This window comes from Vulpes lagopus, chromosome 10 (assembly GCF_018345385.1).
Source record: "Vulpes lagopus strain Blue_001 chromosome 10, ASM1834538v1, whole genome shotgun sequence".
Classification (NCBI taxonomy): Eukaryota; Metazoa; Chordata; class Mammalia; order Carnivora; family Canidae; genus Vulpes; species Vulpes lagopus.
The window spans coordinates 55,815,308-55,837,286 of NC_054833.1; the positions used below are offsets into that span (position 1 = coordinate 55,815,308).

Sequence of the window (21,979 nt, forward strand, 5' to 3'; positions counted from 1 at the left end):
CTGTGTTATTTTATCACATTTGCAATAGCCTCCTAAACAACGAGCACTTGCCAGGGAAAGCAACTACCAAAACTAAAATAAAACCAAGTTATATATCCCTGGGGGTTAACCTACATAAGTACACCAGTAATACTTCATCATTTAGATACGCACAAATATTTTCATTATCCTAATACCAACTACACTGATGCAAACCACACAGAAGAAGACACAAAATAATGTTGTAAGGCTATTTTACTTTACAGTCATGTTTACCAAAGAACTTGAAAATGACATACGAACAGGAGTATCTCCATGGTCAAGTACGGGAATAGGAATAGGTCTCCCATGCTTCTGTCCCTGGACATTATTTCAGAATCTGAGCCTTCTGAACAAAATGCATACAATGCCCAATGCCAGCTACCCTGTTGTCAAAGTATGCGGTTCTCCCTCTAGGAAAATCTAACACATGAAGACTTAAACTAGCAAAACTGTCACTAAAGGGGACAAATGTAATTGAGTTCATCATTGTCTAGTAAAAGCATTTTACTGTAAGGGCACCTGAATGGCTTGGTCAGTTGAGCGTCTGACTCTTGGTTTCGGCTCAGGCCATGATCTCAGGATCCTGGGCTAGAGCCCCACATTGGGCTCCCTGCTCAGTGGGGAGTCTGCTTCTCCCTGTACCTTTCCCCTGCTTGGGCACAAGTTCTCTCTCTCAAATAAAGACATAAAATCTTTAAAAAAAAAAAAAAAAAGAAACAACCACCCATTATGTCAACCATACTCAGAAAAAAAAAAAAAAAACACACCCACTATAACATCCTCTGAGAGACAGTCTATCACTATATCCATGAAATAAGAATGGCAAAAAAAGAAGGAAGGAAGGAAGGAAGGAAGGAAGGAAGGAAGGAAGGAAAGAAAGAAAGAAAGAAAGAAAGAAAGAAAGAAAGAAAGAAAGAAAGAAATATTATTAAAAAGAACAAAGGAATAATGAGCTCAGAAAAAGAGTACCTGGAAATTAAGAATGATGAAGAGCTCTTTGGAAAAAAAAAAATTAAGAGCTTAAATTAAAAGAATCTTCCAAAAGGCATAACAAAAAAGGTAAGTGAAGAAAAAGAGAAGATAGTTATTCTGCTGAGCAGGAATTCCAGAAGAAAACAGAACAGACTGGAAGAAATTATCCAAGAACAAATAGAAGAAATCTTTCGCAGACCAAAGGACAAGATGTGTAACTATACCACAGACTTGTTATGGGCACCTCACTTTCCAAGCCACAAAATCTTTACGATGAAGTAACAAAAAGGTCAGACACCAAGGCATTTCGTGAAATTTAAGGACCCCTCCCCCAAAGATAAAGATAAAAAAAATACTAAAATGCCCAAAGAAGGCAAAATGGGTTTAAGTGTTCAATGAGAAAAGTGGAAGCTAAAATAAAATGGAGCACTGCCTTCCAAACTCCACAGGCAAATAACCTTAGCCTTGAATTCTATAACCTACCTGCTCATCAAATGTCAATAGACAAAAATATTTTCAGACATAGAGGATTTCAATGCAGTTACCTGCTACACACCCCTTCTCTCAGTAAATTCCTGAAGGATGAGCCATCTCCTTCAGGAATTGAGCAAGTGAGCAAACCAAGAAAAATAGTCAATAGAGTTCCCAACAGAGAAGAGTGATGCAACGACATGCCAGGACAAGAACGAGAACAAGAACAAGGGGGGTCCCAGCAGGACAGCGCTAAAGCAACTAGTCTAATTCAGAGGACGACCACAAAGGATTCAGGGTGGTTTCCAAGGGGGCAAAACACCAACAGAAATACCAATGGAAAAAAAAAATACTAATAAAAAACAAGACAATTAACAATTCCTAGAAAATACCAAAGCTGTTCGGAAAGTCATATACATTACACAGCTCAGTTTCAGGCAAGCCTGGAAGAGCCTCAACACTGGAAAAGTACTTAACAAAACAATTATAGAAATTATGCTCCAAGGATTAAGGAAAAAAGGATTTTACAAGGTGCAGAAAATTTAAGAAACAGCAGTGCAACAGTTTATCAGTACAGAGTTAAGTAGGTGGGGAGGGAGGGACGCCTGGGTGGCTCAGCGGTTGAGCATCTGCCTTTGGTTCAGGTCTTGATCCCAGGGTCCTGGGATTGAGTCCCATATCGGGCTCCTTGTGGGGAGCCCACTTCTCCCTCTGCCCATGTCTCTGCCTCTCTTTCATGAACAAATAAATAAAATCTTAAAAAAAAAAAAAATATGTGGGGAGGGAGGTCTCAAAGGAGTTCCATGTGTTTGCCTCTGGAGAATGCAAGCCCAAGATGAAGGAAAGTGGGCCCAAAGTGCCTTGTGTTTCTTTATGAATCTCACAGAACTAAGGGACTTTCTAACTCTATGTAAGTTATTCCTCTTAAAATTAAGTATCAGAATACATATATATGAGGCTATGAAAACAAGAATCATTAAACCCTCTTTAGCAGAATCTATGTGCTCCTGCCTCCACTCTCTCCCTTCCTCAATTTTCCAATTCTAATGAACAGGTTACTTAAAATCCTTACTAAAAATCCACAAAATCTAGGGAATCTGGGGGGCTCAGTCAGTTGGGCATCTGCCTGCAGCTCAGGTCATGATCCCGGGGTCTTGGGATTGAGTCCTTAGTGGGGCTCTCTGTTCACGGGGTGCCTACTTCTCCCTCTGTCCCTTCCCCTGCTTATGCACGCATGCGTGGGCTGAGTCAAATAAATAAATAAAATCTTTTTTAAAAATCTCACAAAATTCACAAAATCTGATACAAGGAGGAGGAAGAAGAGAGAGCAAAGTTTTATGAATGTAAAAAAAAAAAAAAAACCCGCATTCACCCCATGTTACAGGCACATCAAGGTATGTGGGAAGACTTTCAAACAACTTTCTGGTCCACATTCAATTTTGTGAAAGTACATAGTAGCACTCTGAGTAAAGCCATCATTACTCTAAACCCCAAACCAAATAGTCTACACCAAAAAAGCACATCTCGCTAAATGTACTTCTTGGTCAAATAAATACCTTACCTTAAAAACAAACAAAAACCCTCCTCATATTAAGTTAAGTAAGCAATTGCCAGAGGAAGAAAAGAGCTTTTAACAAAATGTACCCTCCCACTCCCAAATAGGACCCCACTGAAGAATCTGGTAAGTCTAGTGACTAGCCCTACCCGTAAAGAAGAGAGAAAAGTAACCGCCCTAACCTAAAGCTCTGAAAATACCTGCTGGAAGGAAACAGCAGTATTTTAATAGATCCCCTTATTTGCCTTATTCTCTTCATTTTCCATATTGTTCAGAGAAACAACATCTTATCAATTGATATATTAAAGGTTTTGATTCTTTGGGTGCTAAGAGCCAAATAAGGATACAACTGACCACTTTTTCTTGTCTAAAATATTAAAAGGAAAGAAGAAAAAAAAGGACCATTGTGATTTAGATTAAACTTCTGTTTGCTTTTTTTAAATTTATTTTTTAAAAATTATTTAATTTATTTATTTATTCATGAGAGACACAGAGAGAGAGAGGCAGAGACACAGACAGAGGGAGAAGCAGGCTCCATGCAGGAGCCGGATGTGGGATCCGACCCCAGGACTCCAGGATCAGGCCCTGGGCCAAAGACAGACACTAAACCTCTGGGCCATCCAGGGACCCCCTTCTGTTTGCTTTCAGAAGATGTCAAGCAGTTTGCAAACAGGAGTGCTTCCCTCATAGCAGAACGTGTTCCAAGGAAACTTGGTGCTGTAGCACTTGAGCAGCCAGAACCATGAAACAGCTCTTCATACAAACAGCAATGTCCCTTTTGTGGCCTGCAGTTCTGATAGGTCCTCTCTGTAAGAACTGCATCACTCAGTCACTACAGCTAGAGAACTACCAGCTCCTGAAGACCTCCCCTAACCAATGCTACTCAATTCTTATTAGACTTTCAGGTCACAATTAATAGCTAAATTATGCTATTACTGCAGGGGGCAAATTAAGTATGAATGATCTTAAATCTTAACAACTAATCTTTAAAATGACTTCACTTTGATTTGCCCTGAGCCTAAACTTCAGCACGTATTTTGACAACTAGAGTGTTTGGCTGAGAGTGTGCCTCTCCCTCAAATCCTTAAGGTAAAAGGCAATTCAGACTCACGCTAGCAATACTATTTTTGCATGCTAATTTACATGATTTTTCTATCAAGTAAAACTCACTACATTACTAATGAGGACTGATTTGAGGATTTCAAAAACATGTTTTCCTAAGTTTCAACTATTCAAAGGCTACCTAGCTTTTTTCTTAAAAAAGCACAAGGCTTTTAGGGAAGAATATTTTTTGAATGTTATTTTTTACAGAAAATGAGCCTACTGCCTTGCAGCCAGTTCAGAGTTTGCTATATTTCACAGCTAGTCTGTTAACTATCTTAGTTCACACTAAAATTGCTCATTATTCTCCTCAAGAAATAAGTTAATCTCTATGTTCCATTTACTCTTGTCACATCCGCTACCTCCAAAGGGTTTTTCTTCTGCCCCTGTATTAACAATGCCTCCAGTTTTTCTGCCTAAATCACGTAACTCTGTGGCCATTTCTCCTCAGACCACCCACCCAGTGCACAGAGGCAAGCACTTGGGGGGGGCGATGAACCCTCATCTTCCCTCTCCACCTGGCCTCCACTGCAAGACAAACAGGCACACACCAGCCTGCCCTTCAGACAAGTAAACATTTTCTGAGTGCAATTCGAACATTTTTTCTTTTTGCAGCTTAATCAACATTTAATGGCAATATTACAAGCTTTTCATTTTCAATGCGAAATCATTTGGGTTATAGTTGTCCTGTCAAGAAATCAGAAAACAGACAGCCTTATTCTTTATGAAGCTGTTCCTTCTTCAAAACATCTAATCTCTATGATGGCAACATATGCTGTGTTTTTTAGTATTTTACTGGGCAAATGTTTGAGAGAAACATACATCAAATTATAGTAAGAAATGATTTAATGATCTTTAATCAACACATTTTTGAGGTAGTGTTAATTAAGGCAGAACATTCACTTCTGAAATAAAATAGAAAAAGAAAAGCAAACCAGTCACAGTGATCAGTAACATCTGCAAGGCAAGTTCATCTAATGTTGAAATACCAGCTAAGTTATGCTGTGCAATGTTGAAAATCTCTGGAAAAATACCTTTTTAAACTGTGGACCAAGAAACTCAATTTAACTTTTAATCAAATCACAGCCACAAGAAACCTTCACTCTTCAAGAACTAAAAGCACTGTGGCCAAGTATTCAGAAAATGACAACAGAAATGAAACAGATTCACCTTTAAAAATTAGAAAAACATTTATTACAACAATGCAAATTTACAAACTTTTAAGATCAATGAATCATATTTCTTAAACAAAATAGTAATTCTATATGGTACATGATATACAAAAAGTTCTTTGTAACTATTACCATTACCAGTTACAAGGTACCAGATTCAATAAAATAAAACCTGAGAAGTAAAAACACTCCCTGTAACCAGAAATATTATAGAATACTAATTCAGGAAGTTGTTCAGCAGCTTATAAAGAAATAGGAAGTTGCTGACCACCTACTTGAAGAACTATTTCCTGCAGGAAAACTATAAGACGGCTGAAGAAGGCAATAATTCTCATAGTAATCAGCGAAGAATTCTTTTAAAATAAAAGCTCAACACACAATGTTGAAGAAATTGGTTTTAAAATAGTAAACTCACTAGCACAAATATTACAAACAACATACAGACTGTACTTTTCTCAATAACTCTACAATCACACCAGAGCTCAAATATGTGTTGGTGATAAATGTAGCTACTGTGGTACTTTCATCTTAGCACCTGCCAGGCTAAGGAAACGTCTTTACTCCAGATCTCACTGAAAAGGGCTCCAGAAATAGCAGTGATTACCTGCCTATAATCCTTCAGTAGTTATACTTCATTGAAACCAGAAGATGGGCCAACTGACTCCAAAAAGTCATTCATCCGTAGTCACAAGGCAACAATTAGTTTCCAAAATCAATATTTCTAAGTTTTCAATCAAATGACATCACCTTACATGTTTGGACCATTCAGTCAGACTTCATGCCAAGTATAAACCTCAATATACTACATACTTTATAACTTAAAAGTTACTTCCAATAATTATCTAAAGAGATGTATATAAAAATAATTTTAAAAAATTAAAAGATGGGGATCCCTGGGTGGCTCAGTGGTTTGGCGCCTGCCTTCGGCCCAGGGCATGATCCTGGGGTCCAGGGATCAAGTCCCGCATCCGGCTCCCGGCATGGAGCCTGCTTCTCTCTCTGCCTGTGTTTCTGCCTCTCTCTCTCTCTCTCTCTCTCTCTCTCTCTCTGTGTGTGTGTCTCATGAATAAATGAATACAATCTTAAAAAAAATTAAATAAAAAGTTAATTAATTAAAAATACAAAGATGTATATAGTAAGATACAGTTTTTCACTGTTGAAATGAGTGCAAAATGAGAACCTAGTTTAAGAGGATCCCTGGGTGGCTCAGCGGTTTAGCGCCTCCCTTTGGCCCAGGGTGTGATCCTGGAGTCCCAGGATCGAGTCCCGCATCAGGCACCCTGCATGGAGCCTGCTTCTCTGCGTCTCTCTCTCTCTCTCTCTCTCTCTCTCTCTCATGAATAAATAAGTATTTAAAAAAAGAACTAAAAAGCTTTGCATATACATTAGAAAATTAAAAAAAAAAAAAAAAAAGAACCTAGTTTAAATCTGCATTCTACATCTTGATGGCAACTTCCTCTTCAGACACAAGAATGCAAATATTGGTCCCAAACACAGCCTGAGACTTGAAAACAGCACAACCAGGGTAAAAATGAATTTGGACAATAGCAACTTGGCTCCAAAAGAAGGTTTATTTACCATCATCTCTGACCCACAGTCAGGACAGTGATCATAAGCCATTTATCTGTGCAACACACAAAAGTTGTTTATGGCAATTTATACAACCCATAACATCAGGAAAGTAGCTAACAACTACACTGGAACTTTTTGTAACTCCTCCAAATTACACATTGTTCATAAAGCTGATAGAGAATAAAAAATTTTATAAGCCCACAGTACTCATCTTCCACAAGCCAATGCTTAGGGGCCCTGTCTAGAATGCCTGACAAGCACTGACTAATCCATGATTTTGCCTCTCAGGAAAAATCCTTGCATTTCTGAAAGGTTTGATATGAGAAAATTATTTTACTTCTCTAGGAGTCCATCAAAAATCTTTTTTTTTTTTAATTTTTATTTATTTATGATAGTCACACACACACAGAGAGAGAGAGAGAGAGAGAGAGAGGCAGAGACACAGGCAGAGGGAGAAGCAGGCTCCATGCACCGGGAGCCCGACGTGGGATTCGATCCCGGGTCTCGAGGATGGCGCCCTGGGCCAAAGGCAGGCGCCAAACCGCTGCACCACCCAGGGATCCCGAGTCCATCAAAAATCTTGAAGAACAATCATTCTGTTTTGTTTTTGGTTTTTTAAATCTTTTTTTTGTTTGTTTTTCATTTGTTAAGAACCATGTTTTCTCTCCTTTTTCTCTTGCAGGTGAGCTTCTCTGCACTCCCTATAACCGCTGTTCACATGGCCACATAATGTCCCCTATCATTCCCTACAAACCCATTCAATTGGTATATTCAGGGTGGTGTGGTGTAGACATGCAGACCCTTCATTAACCCACCTTTAACAATACCATAAAGAAACATTTCTTCTTAAAGGAAAAACCACTGGAAACTTTTTAAAATAGACATACAAAATGTTTATTTCAGGTCAAAATAACAAGATCATTCAAAATAACGAAAACATAGGTGGGAGTCCCCTGGAGCAACTATTATAGATACAGAAGGCCAAGGGCACAAACTCGGCCCTGCAACCTAGTACGTTTAGCTCCAGCATCGACAAAGAAAGGAGGTGAGCAGGCCACTGAGCATTTAAAATCTGCCCAGGTCAGCATGGGACCCAGCAGGAAGAGGTTCAGGAAAGGACAGCCTTTCTTTTTCCTCCCAAGGACCCAGTCTGTCTCTGTTCCTTCCCCTCAGGATGCATCCCTCCCGGGTAGCAGCTAGCTCCCTCACCAACTCTAGATGTCTGCTTGCAACAGAGGATCCCACTCACATAGATGAGTCTGCCAGACTCCTGCATACTTCCCAGCTCAGGCTCTTTATTGTTCTGCTTGAAACCTGACCCTATGAAATGGACAGCAGGACACCAGAAAAATCTTACAGGAGAGGGAGCAAAACACATAGAAACTTTTCAAGACCAAACTTTTTTCTCCGCTCTGCTCCTAACCGAGCCTGTCTGAAAACCCTACCCTACATCACAAACAAGCTACCCTGGAAGACAAATGATAAAAAGTACCCACACAAAACAGTATTAATAATTGTATTATCTAATCTAATAAGTAAATGTTATATTTGCCTTAGGAGTAGATTGTCAAGACAGATCTCAATCAAAACTTGGACTGTTTTTCACTTTGTTAATCTGATTAAACAGCAAGAAGTAAGCAACTTCTTAAAAACATCACCTTCAGTCTATAATAATTACTTAAAAAAAGTTTTGCATATACTTAAATCCAAAGAAGCGAGATAAAAATACTTAGGTCTTACCTACAAATTCAAACTGAGAAGTAATAAAATACTATTTTGATCTTTTCAGGGTTTATGAAAATTTACCATTTTGTTAAAGACAAAAAAGGCTCATAAAAATAAATAACACAATGGCCTTGTTTCTGTTTTCCCAGAGGACAATTCTGTTTTGAGGACCTGGAACCTTGAACAAAGTTTGCTACAGAGCAACTGTATAAACGTGAAAACTTGTACTTCTCTTTATATTTTGGGAAGGAAAATAACCAATCATGCCAAGCTGTAGCTAACAGGTTTGTCATCTGACAATCCCAGATACTGTAAAATCTGACTCCCAAAAGAAGGCCTACTTATTTTGTCATTCTTCTCTACAAATAAAACATTCATTTAAAAAGATGTAAGTTGCACCATACATGTTTCCTAAGACTATGCCTGCCTTTAATTCCCACAAGTTGAAAATTTTCATAGTATTCTTTTCAGCTGTAAACTAAGCTAATTAATAGACTAGGAACAAAGTCAAAATGAGAATATCTAAATTGTCACAAAAGATTATTAAAGGACTCTGAACCAAGAATCAATCAAGCTTTCAAAATATTACCCAGGCTGAAAAAGATAATTAGATCATATTAAACTGGAAAAAAAAAAAAAAAAAACCAGTTCTGCTTGCGTACATAAGCATATATTATGTGTATATATGTAACATAATCTTGACATAAACGTGAAACATAAAAAACAAACGACATTTTATATCCTGATACCACCTTACTGTGTTTTCCAAAATTTGTTTTCTTTAGAAAATGACCTCTCACTGTGACCGTCACTTACTTCAAGAAGTATCTCTGACCAGAGGAGGTCTTGGCCATCTCCCAGCCGGCAGGCAGAGGTACATCGTCAGGTATCTCAAAGGAGGACTGGCGGAGGTGCTGAGCACTGGGTGCAGCTGCGGGGCCGGAGCTGACTCCAGTGGGTGTCAGGGTCCCCGGGGACACGGCTCCCAGCTGCAGGGAAGCTGGAGAGGAATGAGCTCGAACATGCTGTGGGGTCAGGGCTCCCGCAGTGCCTGCATCAGTGCTGGCCTATTAGGGATATTCAAACAAAAATTTCTTAAGTTATTTTTCAAGAGGGTCCCTTTAAATTTCTTTGACAGGGTTTCATTGAAACCAAATATCTAAGTACCAAAATTTAAAATCTGACAGAGGAATACAGGTTTATAGATGTGTGTTTTTAAATGGTTTATGTGCCTTTAAGTTTCACAAACATTTGTGACTTTATAGATCAGCAGTCCATCTAAGTTACTTTCTATCTGGTACACATTAGGTGCACTTTCCATATATTTTAGAGGGAAACAATAGAAAATGAATGGAACACGGAACATTCTTACAGTACACTGGATTTTAAAACCTAATTTCTTTTTCTTATTTATTTTATTTATTTATTCATGAGAGACACAGAGAGAGGCAGAGACACAGGCAGAGGGAGAAGCAGGTTTCATGCAGGGAGCCCGATGTGGGACTCGATCCCGGGTCTCCAGGATCACACCCTGAGCCAAAGGCAAGACACTCAACCACTGAGCCAACCACGCGTCCCTAAACCTAATTTCTGAAAGACCAAGGCAATGTGGATGTTCTTCTGAGTTCTAAAATGTCCTGGGTATCACACAACTCCAGGAATAGTGATACCCAAGGAATAAAGTAACTGTGCGTTCTCTTTTTTCAACGAGGTCTTTAGTACATAACGTCTCTTTCTCCGCCAAGCCCCAAACACATGACAACTGCCATTTTTTCTCACCATGGACAAATGCCATCAATAAAGCCATCACAGACTACACAACTCTTAATGTGTGTGCAGATTCAAATCAAATGTTCTTAAAAGACACCTACTGAAAACCCAAGTTATGCATTCCTCCACAGATGATAAAAAATGTGCACAGTTCAACAAGAATATTCCAACAAGAATATTCACACACATTTACAACTGTAATGAAAGAAAAAAGTCTGCATCCAGACCCCAAAGGTCTCAGTTCCAGTCCAGAGTGGCTAACAAAGCAATCTGTTTTGTTATCTGTAAGATAAACAAACTCCTATCTAATAGCTTGTAGACAAGAGCGTATATGCCCCGCATCTGTCCTTAGCCATAATCCAGCAGCTATTTAAGTTTCTCATTAGAATTAGGGTCTGATCGCTAAAATAAGAATTTCCTGGGTTGATATGGGGAAGGAGAGAATGGCTGATGCCATCAGCGGAAGCATGTGTGCCTGAAAGTCAGCCACACTGCTGAGTCTCCAAACAGAATAAATCTGAATTAGGAAATCAGCAGGAATAAAGTCAAACTTACAAATGCACAACCCTGAGTCAAGAAACTTATCAGAAGCGAAGCCAGACTCCGAATAGAGCCTAAATCCATAAACTACTGGACACAACTTCTCAAGGCTAGTTACTAGAAGAATTTTTGTTGTGACTTTACAGAGGCGGTTGTTTCTTGGCTTATGGATGCCACAAAATGAGATACACACTGTCCTACGTGTGCTGTGGTTTCCAATCACGGCAAGTGACGGGCGGCCTAGCTGCTCCGTGTCAGGTGCAGCGAGGGCCACTGCCCTGCCCTCACGGCCCCCCTCAGGAGGTCCCCACCCCGCGCCTTCGGCAGGCCCCCCACAGACTGCGGCCCCCGCCCCCTCCCCCCGCAGGCCCGGGCGCTCCCCCCAGCCCTGGTCCCCGCAGCAGGGGGCACACGACAGGGGGGCACGGAAGGGGGCGATCGCCGCTCCCGCTGGAGTTGCGGCCTGGCTGGGCTGACCGCACCGCGCTGTTGGGGACACCGATGAACTTTCGGGCAAAGTTCCTGCGCTCGACTTCAGCGCAAAGCAAGTTCCTTTCAAAGACGGCACGCGGCGGCCGGCGAGCTCGGAGCACACCCACGGCCGCGGGCGGCGACCCCGGGGCGGGAACGCACGGTCCGCGGCCACCCCGGGCCACTGCCCCGACCCGGCCCGAGCTCCCAGCCCACCAGGGCCCGCTGCCCGCGCCGGACGCCCTCCCCCGGCACCCCTACAGGGGCCCCCCAGGCCCCCCTCCCCCTCCCCCGGGCCCGGGCCGCCCGCCGCCCGCCGCGGACCCCGCAGCGCCTTCCAGGAAAGCCTGGACGCCGCCCGCGGGAGGCGGCTGCGCGCCCCGGGGAGCCGGGCGGGGACGGGAGCGGAGACGGCGCGGCGGCCCCCCCGCCCTCGTCCGCCGGCCCCGCAGGGAACGACCCCGACCCCAGAGACGCCCGGGCACCCCGCGGCCGCCTCGGCCCCACGCGGCCGCCGGCCGCCCCACCCCCACCCCCACCCGCTCCCCCTCCCGCTCCCCCTCCCCCTCCCCCTCCCCGCGGCGGCGCCGGGCCGAGGTGCGGGGCGCGGACGCGCGCACATTGTGCGAGCCCACGGCGGCCGCCCCCGCCCCCGCCCCCGCCCGCGCTCCCCTCCCCCACCCCCACCTCCACCTCCCGCCGTCGTCCCGGGGCCCCAGGAAGAAAGAAAGAAGAAAGAAGCTGGGCCAGTGCGCCCCCCAGGCCGCGGCCGCGGCCGCGCCGCCAACTCGGAGGGAAAACAATCTGGGCCCGGGACTCGGGGCGGCGCCGCCCTCCCCCCGGCTCGCCCGCCCCCGCCCCCGCCCCCGCCCCCGCCGCGGCCTCCCCGACCCCGGCCCCCCGACGGCGGTACCTGGCGGGAGTGTGCCTTGGGCTCCGGCGGCTTGAAGAAGGAGTCGGGCAGCTTCCGCAGCCGCATGGGCACCGTCTGCGGCACGTTGGCCGTTTTGGGGTTCATGACGGCGTTGAAGAGCGCCTCCAGGTCAGTCTCCGAGTCCCCCCGGACGTGCACGATCTGGTGGCCGGCGGGGGGGGCCTGCGGCGCCGCCTGCGACCCCGGAGGCGCGGGGGGCCCGGGAGCGGACGGCGGGGCCTGGCCCGGGGGAGGCGGCGCGGACGGCGGGCCCTGGGCCTGCGGCGGGGCGGCGGGCGGCGGGGGCCCGGGGTCCATAGCGCCGGGCCGCGGGGCTCGGGGGCTGCGGGGCTCGGGGGCTCGGCCGCCTGGGGGGTGCGAGCGAGCGCGAGGGAGCCTGCGACGGAGTGTGCGAGGGCCGCCCCCGCCCGCCCGCCCGCCCGCCCCGCGGCCCCCGGCCCCCGGCGGCTCCGCGGCCCCTGCGCTCCCCGACGGTCGCGGGGCGGCGGGGCGGCCGCTCCCTCCCCCGCTGCCCGGCTTCCTCCGGGACTTCCTTCCTTCCTCCCTTTCTCTCCCCCGGCGGCGGCGGCGGCGGTGGCGGCGGCGGCGGCGCCCGACTGAGACGCAAACTCGCCGCCGACGCCAAAACTAAAGTTGAGAGAAGCGCCCGCCCGAGCCGCGCGCCGGCCCCGCCCCCTCGCGGCCCTTCCTGCCTCCGCGCGCCCGCCCGCCCCGGCTGCGCTCCCCCGCGGGCCGCCGCATTCCTGCGCTCTCCACGCCCGCCCCGCGCCCCGCCCCCCGCCGCACGTGACCCGGCCGCCGGCGCGCGCAGCCTCCGTGGGGGGGTCCAGGTGCGGTGTGGGGGCGGCAGAGGACCGCGCCGTACCCCCTGCGTCCCCGCGGGGGCGGGGAAGGGGCCCTCGGGCTCTGCCCTCGCCGCCCCGGGACTCCCTACGAGGAAAACTGGCGGCTTGCAAAACTCTAACTTTGGTTTTGTTTTGTTTTGCACCGGAGTTCGTCACAGTCTGAGCTCCTCCGCTGCTGGAAGGAATCCCTGCTGAACGCGGAGACCCTGCCTGCCTCCCCTCCCCCTCCCCTCCTCCCCCTCCCCTCCCCCTCCCCCCCCCTCCCCCTCCCTCCCCCGCGTCGCTGTGCTCCCCCACCCGTGCTTAGGGGCCCAAATCACGCGGGAGCTACGCAATAAGGTCTTTATTTTCTTAGGTTTTATTTGAAAGAGAGTGCGAGCGCGAGCGAGCTTGGGGGAAAGGGTCAGAGGGAGAAGCAGGGAGCCCCACGCATGGTTCCACCGCAGGACCCCCCGCCACAGGTGCTCCTGGAAATTTGCTCTTAAATGCGTGCATTCCGATATTTTCTAAAAAGTAGCTTTCTTGATGTGTGGTTCCGGAGCCATGTGGCTGGTCCGTCTATACGGTGCAGCAAGTTCAGTCAACCTCCCAGCTGTGCAGAGTTGCTCAGACTGTGAAGCCTGCAGCTTAGCCCATGCTCCAGAAATCCAGCTTTTTAAAGGATTTGCCTGCAATGCAAGGGAAGCAGATGTATAAGGGTTGAGCAAGAAGAAGTCTCCTGAGCAAGACGATAATCTGTTCCTCCAGCCAGGACTGGCCCAGGAGGGTTCGGAGCAGAGGTCTGGGCCGATGTGCCGGGCAGGGCAGGGCAGGGCCTGCAGGACGGGCTGCCCGCTCTCCAGTGCTAAGGCAGGACTGGAACCCGCTGCCCTGCGCCCCACTGTCCTCTGGAAGGCTCTGTGGTCCCTGAGGCCCTGACTGCCACTTGGGCTTCTCTGCAGCCCGTGCCCCAAATGTCACGGCCATGTAGCCACAAACTTGTAGGGTCTGGAACTACAGAAATGTGAGTTCAGGTCCCAGCTCCACCATTTACTGGTTGTGAGACGCTGGGCATGTTACCCATTTGCTGTTCTTTAATTTCTTTCATGTTGAGGTTGGGGTAATAACACCTGCTTTACGTGTTGAGGCCTTCTGTGAGCCCGTGGGCACTCAGCCCAGCTGTGGGCTCACAGTGAGTTCTGCATACATGTCTGTGACCTGCCACATGTTGTGACACAGCCTCTCCTTTGCAGAAACCCCCTGGGGGACCCTCCTGGCAGTCCCTTCCTCTCTTGTCCAATTGTCCATCCACACAAAGCCGCCAGGCCAAAAGTGTGCATTAAAAATGTCAACTGGGGAAAAAAAAAAAACTTTTTAAGAACCAAAGTGCTGGAAAGCCCAGGACTTGAGTGGAATCTTACTGCGAGGAACGAGGAATGCTGTCATTCCAGGGCTGAGGGTACAGCAGACCTTGCTTTGTTCAGTATTGTTACACCTGTTATTCAATGCAGAATAAAATTAGTTTTCTGAGTGGACTGGAAGACTGGATGATTCCATGTCCTACAAGCATGTCTGTAGCAGCACCCAAGATTTTGTAATTTACTGTTTCTTACCTATACAATTTCCGCCACAGGTAAGTAAAGGATAGAACATGTACTCAACACTATGTCGCCTCTCTCCCCATCCCTGCTTCTGGAGCAGTGGCCACTTTAAGACCCCTTGAGACACAAGTCTTCTCCTTACAAACACCCTTATTTCAGTGTCTCTGTGGACGGTGTTCTCAGCGCCACTGTCACAACGATGTGCACTCCACTGTGGCGGGGCCTCCTCTCACCTGAGCCACCAGCTCCTGTGTCCACCCTCATCACATCCAGTCTCTGCTGGGCTACTCTCCTAGTGGCCATTTGGCTCCCTGGTTTCCTTACTCACACCTCACCAGGCATTCATCTCTCACTTTTCCACCAGCCTATCACTCCCTTTGTTTCTTTTTTTTTTTTTTTAATTTTATTTATTTATGATAGGCACACAGTGAGAGAGAGAGAAGCAGAGACATAGGCAGAGGGAGAAGCAGGCTCCATGCACCGGGAGCCCGACGTGGGATTCAATCCCGGGTCTCCAGGATCGCGCCCCGGGCCAAAGGCAGGTGCTAAACCGCTGCGCCACCCAGGGATCCACTCCCTTTGTTTCTACTTCTTTCTAGTTCGGCTTAGAATTCATGACTCCGGGTGCCCAGGTGGTGCACTCGGTTGAGCAACTGACTCTTGGTTTCAGCTTAGGTCCTGATCTCAGGGTTGCAATGTCCAGCCCCACCTGCTCCACGCTCAGCGGGGAGTCTGCATGGGATTCTCTCTCTCTCTCTCTCTCTCTCTCTCTCTCTTTCCCTGCTCATGTGCACTTATGCTCTCTCTTAGATAAATAAAATCTTTAAAAAAAAAATCATAACTCACTGCTTCAACCTGTCATCATCCTCTCTGCCTTCAATACCATGCCTTGTGTATTTCCTCCAACTGCATCTGTAAAACTGGATGAATTGGGTTGTCTGTCTTTTCCATTCCAATACCTAAGGCTTACAGGGGACCAGGCCCCACATTCATTAAAAGTTTCAATCGAAGATTTGACGTTTTGTGCAAGTGAGGTTATACCATCATCCCAGAGGTGTACCTTCACAATTGCAAGGAGGCATTCTTTGTACAGCTCTAAACTTTGTCCTATTACCCAGCGACACTATCTGCGTTAGTGCATAGGAATCAATATTTAAGGTGAGCTCCGTAATCATCTGGTATACCTGTGGGTACAGTTATATTGGACTGTAATCACTGCGTTAAAAGTATTTGCTAAACGTAAACATTGGAAACGTACCCTGTTTTTGTCACTCTCTCTTGGTATTCACCATGCCTGGATAGACTAACGGCTTAGAAAGAGGAAGTGTCCAACCCTTTCCCTGCCCCTGGAACTATGTTACGCCCATGTTCCTGGGGAGGACAGGGAATCTTGCCCGTGGGAGGATCGGTGCCACTCCATATTTATGGTCTCTAATCGTGTTTCCTTGTATCCACAGTCAGCGTCTCTCTTTTTGGTTTAAAGATTTTTTGTTTAAGTAACCTCTACACCCAACGCAGGGCTCAGACTCATGACCCCAGGACCAAGAGCCCCACATTCTACCCACTAAGCCAAGCAGGCACCACACAGTAGGCTTCTCGTTCCTGTGAGCCAGCCAGCTGTTGCAGGTGTTAACACTGTCCTCATGTGGATTCACTGTCCCCTACTCCAGAAGGTCACATCTTCTGACATAGGAATGCCACCGTGCACAAAAGGCCCGAACATCTTGCTTTGAACCCACAGAGACAGGTGGCCACCTCACAAGCACGTCCCTCCCCAGGCTCGTGGTTTGGAAGAGCATCCCACAGGCCAGTTCTTTACTTCTTCCCCTTTCGATCCTTTGCCCTTTGACATCCCCATCTCCTTCACTCCGGCCATGCACTTATCCCATCTGTCCACAGCCATGTCCTTGAATCCAGCACCTGGCAAGTGGCATTGTGGTCCTCCCGTGGCCTGGCTGCGCTTCCACCTCACTTCCCCCCACCATTTGCCGAGCTTCAGGATAATGTTCAACTTCTGTTGTCCACTCTGACGTTGCAGTGAGCTCAGCAGCATGTCCATGTGGTCACTGTGCAGTGCCCTCATGGGTCACACAGACCACTAGTGGGGCACATGGGCCTGAGGCCTGCAGTCATTGCTTCCATCCCTGGCCCTGTCTCACCACTCACCCACCCCACTCCACCTGCCAGCACCCTGGACCACCTGTGGTTCCCTTCTTGCCCTTTGGCCACCCAGGACATTCCTCCTGCTCCCTGGATCCCCTTCCTCCTGCTTTTCCCTGGTCTCCCTTGGCTCTCTGCTTCTTGCTGGCCTCTACCTTCCAGGCAGAGAGGCTGGCTTCTCTGGGTGCTCCCACAGTCTGCTTGCTGCCTCCATCACGGCACTGACCATGGCTGGTCCTCATGTGTATATGTGCCCAGCCTCTCTGGAGGCCTCTGCACCAGCATCTCCTACCTCGGCACCTCCAGCCAGCAACGTTTAACCATAGGTGCTCAGCAAACACAGGAAAGAGGGAGCTGATAGACACACGGAGGGATCCCCGAGCCCCAGAGTAGAGCTGTGGCTTCAAGTCTCAAGCAACTAACGTGCCATCGTGATCTCTTTTCTGAACACTGTCCACCGACCGTATAGATGTCTCTCCATCCTCTGCCTTCACAACATGCAGTGAATGCTAATGAACGGCCTGGATTTTCAGATGTTCTTGGTGAAATCAAAGTAACAGTTAACAATATACCAGTCACTGTGCTCAGTGCTTTACGTGGGGTTTCTCATTTAATCCTTATAATACCCCTTTCAATTAAAAATTAAATAAAAAACCTCTTGTACATGAAGAAACATGCAGAGAGAAGTTAAATAACTTGCCCAAAGTTGTACTGCTCGTCAGGGGATCTGTGACTGAATCTACATTTCTGATTCCAGAGCTCCCACTCTCCACCGGAAATATTGTGTTTAATTTCAGGCAGTTCAGAAGGGTTCTTGACAAATGTGTGCTCGCAGAATGATAAAGGGCTGTGGGAACCCTGTCATTACAGGAAAGTTGGCCAATCGGTGGTTTAGGGCGATACAGTCTCAATGTTGAACGTTAACCTGAGCTGCTCAGTGAGGCACCTGCCTTCAGCTCAGGTCATGACCTTGGGGTCCTGGGATCCAACCCCAGGTCAGGGTCTGCACTCAGTGGGGCATCAGCTTGCCCCTTTGCTTCCCCCCACCCCATTTGTGTGTGCTTTCTGTCTCAGATAAATAAAATCTAAAAAACAATGTTGAGGACAAAGCTGGGTTGATCACTGGGAAGTCAGATTGAAAATGTGAAGACACAGATTCTCTCATTCCAAAGGAGGAGTTGTTAAGGAAAAACAACCCTGTGTGCTCAGAGCTTGGGCTTCTCTTCTATCTCTGGGTCTCATTGCCGGTTCTGCCGGTGCTGCCACTATACCTGGCATGGAGCAGATGCAGCTCCAAGGACACGGTTGTGCCCATCTTGCAGAGCCGGTGACATGCCAGGCCGGGCAGGAATTGGCATATTAATGCCTATTTCACAGGATGCTAATGAGGAGTACACAAAATAACAAGTATGAATGAGTTTTTATTGTGGCATCAAGAGGATTAAGAATCCCAGGATTAGGGGCACCCAGCAAGCTCAGGCATGGAGCAGGTGACTTCTTATGTCAGGGTCCTGAGTTCGAGTCCCACACCAGGCATGTGGAGCCTATGTAAGAAAAGTCATTTAAATCAGGTTTCTTTTATTCTACAACCTAGCTGAATTTATCCACATGGGAGAAATTAAAGTTAGTCCTGAGAGCTGGGCATGAAGAATTTTGGAGTCCAAAGCCCTCCAAGCTCAGGGCAGACCCCGGAGGGATATGTCCCAGAGGCCCTGGAGAGCCTTTCCAGAGCCTGCATTGTCCACATCCCAGCTTGAGTGGAGGAGCTACCAGAGCTCATCATTTACTACACTTTACTAAGTTATGCTAAAAATGGAAAGATGACTTCTAACAATACTAAGTATATTATACTCCCTATCGATGGTTCTCAAGGTGTGGTCCCCAAACCAGCAGCGTCAGCATCACTGAAAGTTTGTTAAGACATGTAAATCCTCAAGCCATAAACCAGACCTACTGAGACTCTGGAGGGGGACCCAGCAATCGGTTTTAACAAGCCCTCTAATGAGACCTAACAAGGTTCTCATTCATGCTAATGTTCGAGGACCACTATATTATACTCTACATTCTGTTTTTATTCTGTAAGTAATAAGTATGCTTTGCAAATATGCAAGTAAATGTCTTCACCATTTTAGAGATAAGTATCCCCTTCATCTTGTTGTTTTTTCTATAAATATCAATATCTAGCATATAATATGCATTTGATAATTGGAAAAACTCATGTTGTAAAGGATCTCAAAAAAGTGATGTCTTGAATCTTACCTGAAAGCTGATAATTAATCCTATCTTATTTTTTTAGTCCTATCTTAAAAGATCCATTAAGTGATGATTCCAATTTGCTTATAGTTTTAACATTCCATGGCTATTGTTTTGACTATGCATATTTTCAGCATGATAGGTAGCACAAGAAATGTTTTAAAAACTATTAAAAACTAAATTTCTTTTGAGAATTTGATATGCAAACTCTCTGAAAGTGTCTCCATATCTAAGTCACCATCTACATGGAGTTTCTAGTATTTTGGTAAATGGAGAACATCTGGACACCATCTCTAATAGCTGTTTGTACACTTGAATACAATTTGTGAGTCTTCCCTCTGTCTTTTTTTCTAAACAATCCCAATTCCTCAACCTTTACTCGGTGTCTTGTCTCTCTCATCAACTTGTTCACCATCAGACAGGCTCCTGTGTCTTCTCCAGGTAATGTCACAATATGGTAAATGTGTTACACTGTCCAAAACATCATCTATACATCATCAACATATGTGAAGATCATTATTTACATACTTATTTTGTATCATTTACATATTTATGTACTTTAGGTGTAAAAGTGTAAACATTTGTTTTTTAAGATTTTATTTATTTATTCATGAGAGACACACAGAGAGAGGCAGAGACATAGGCAGAGGGAGAAGCAGGCTCCACACAGGGAGCCCAATGTGAGACTAGATCCCAGGACCCTGGGATCACAACCTGAGCTGAAGGCAGACACTCCACCACTAAGCCACCCAGGCGTCCCTAAAAGTGTAAAATTTAACATTCTTTATTTTTTTTTTAAAGATTTTATTTATTCATGAGAGACACACACACAGAGAGGCAGAGACACAGGCAGAGGGAGAAGCAGGCTCCATGCAAGGAGCCTGATGTGGGACTCGATCCGGGTCTCCAGGATCACACCCTGGGCTGCAGGCAGCGCTAAACTGCTGCGCCACCGGGACTGCCCTTAACATTCTTTAAAAATATTTTGTTTTCGGGATCCCTGGGTGGCGCAGCGGTTTGGTGCCTGCCTTTGGCCCAGGGCGCGATCCTGGAGACCCGGGATCGAATTCCCACGTCGGGCTCCCGGTGCATGGAGCCTGCTTCTCCCTCTGCCTGTGTCTCTGGCTTTGTCTCTGCCTGTGTCTCTGGATCTGTCTCTCCTTCTATCTCTCAAGAATAAATAAATAAAAAAAAAATATTTTGTTTTCGGAAGTCAAAGTCTGAACTCTTAAAATGTGTGCACGAATTTGTTGTGTTGAACTGGAGTAGCAGCATTTTGAACTAAAAGCCAGAGATGGTTTAGCCCAACCAGATCTCCTCTTCTACACAAGAATCTGATGTCATGAGAGACCTGCACCATCCCATATGGAGGCCCCAACCACTTATTCCCTGGAACACACAGTTCCTCAAGCACACTAGCCATGCTTCCAGCACTCATAGGTGCACATGTGGCGAGTAGCTTTGGGCCGACATGGCACACATCTGGAACATTCCCCGTATTGCAGAAAGTTCTGTTGGGCAGCACTGGGCCAAAGCATATAGCTCTTCAGGGACAGAGCTAGACTTTCCATTTCCTGGTCCAGACATATCCCACCATACTACTACCTTTTTTAAAAAATACAATAGATGATTTATCCTACCTACGACATTTATTAGGTTCCTGTACAAAGCATTGTGCCAGGCATGGATCTTGACCCCAAGGTTTTAAAGACAATTACTTCAGGTGGGGCTGCTGCCCATCTAGAACATGGCAGGTGTTTAGTTACATCTTTCTGGCTTTGGCTGTTGATTGCATATGCGTGTGTAACTTTGCAGAAATATCTCCAGTCCTTTGACTTCCCGGAGACATCAGACGCCACTCAGCATACACCTCAATTCCCGCAGCCAGTTCCAGGCTGTTCTCCCAGGCCCCAGCCTGCCTTTCTTGCTCCCATCCATCGTTTGGAATCTACACCCTTTCCCTTAGGTGCTCTCCCACTTGAAACTCTAGCGTATCACATGCTAACAATAACCATGATAATATCAACGACTTAGATTTATGTTGTTTTCACTTGCACGTATGTTACCCTTTTTCTTTCTTTCTTTTTTAAGTAAGCTCTTTGCCCAACATGTGCTTGAACTCACATGAGATCAAGAGTTGCATGCCTACAGACTGAGCCAGCCAGGTGCCCCCACTTATCCCATTTTCTTTCTTTTTCTTTCTTTCTTTCTTTCTTTCTTTCTTTCTTTCTTTCTTTCTTTCTTCTTTCTTTCTTTCTTTCTTTCTTTCTTTCTTTCTTTCTTAGGTAATACCTTTATTTATTTATTTGTTTGTTTTTTAAAGATTTTATTTATTCACAAGAGGCACAGAGAGAGGCACAGGCACAGGCAGAGGGAGAAGCAGGCCCCATGCGGGAAGCCCGACGTGGAACTCGATCCCGGGACTCCAGGATCATAACCTGGGCCGAAGGCAGCGCTAAACCGCTGAGCCACCCAGGCTACCCTATTTATTTTAAAGTAAACTCCACACTCAACATGAGGCTTGAACTCATGACCCCAGATTGAGTCGTGGTCTGTATGACTGAGTCCCTTACCATTTCATTTAATTCTCATCTTTCTTTCCAGATTTCAAGACCTTCAATCAACTGTTGTCCTTTTATTTCATAATAAACATTTTAAGGAGATTTGTTCTGGAAGTTCTAAAACCTGGAACCTGGGATCCCTGGGTGGCGCAGCGGTTTGGCGCCTGCCTTTGGCCCAGGGCGCGATCCTGGAGAACCGGGATCGAATCCCACGTCAGGCTCCCGGTGCATGGAGCCTGCTTCTCTCCCTCTGCCTATGTCTCTGCCTCTCTCTCT

General features: G+C 46.5%; 1 protein-coding gene across 6 annotated transcripts in view; it reads right to left on the bottom strand.

Annotated features, from left to right (window-relative positions):
• YAP1 (Yes1 associated transcriptional regulator) overlaps positions 1-12,958 on the bottom strand; it is a 114,207-nt gene extending 101,249 nt beyond the window's left edge. For all 6 annotated transcript variants that reach the window (XM_041770301.1, XM_041770300.1, XM_041770299.1 and 3 more), the window contains exons 1-2: positions 12,284-12,958; positions 9,406-9,656 (exon numbers count right to left, since the gene is read on the bottom strand). In XM_041770301.1, the coding sequence (XP_041626235.1) occupies positions 9,406-9,656; positions 12,284-12,601 (569 nt within the window). In that variant the 5' untranslated portion in view covers positions 12,602-12,958. The remainder of the gene's footprint in view (positions 1-9,405; positions 9,657-12,283) is intronic.
• Positions 12,959-21,979: the final 9,021 nt, after the last annotated feature.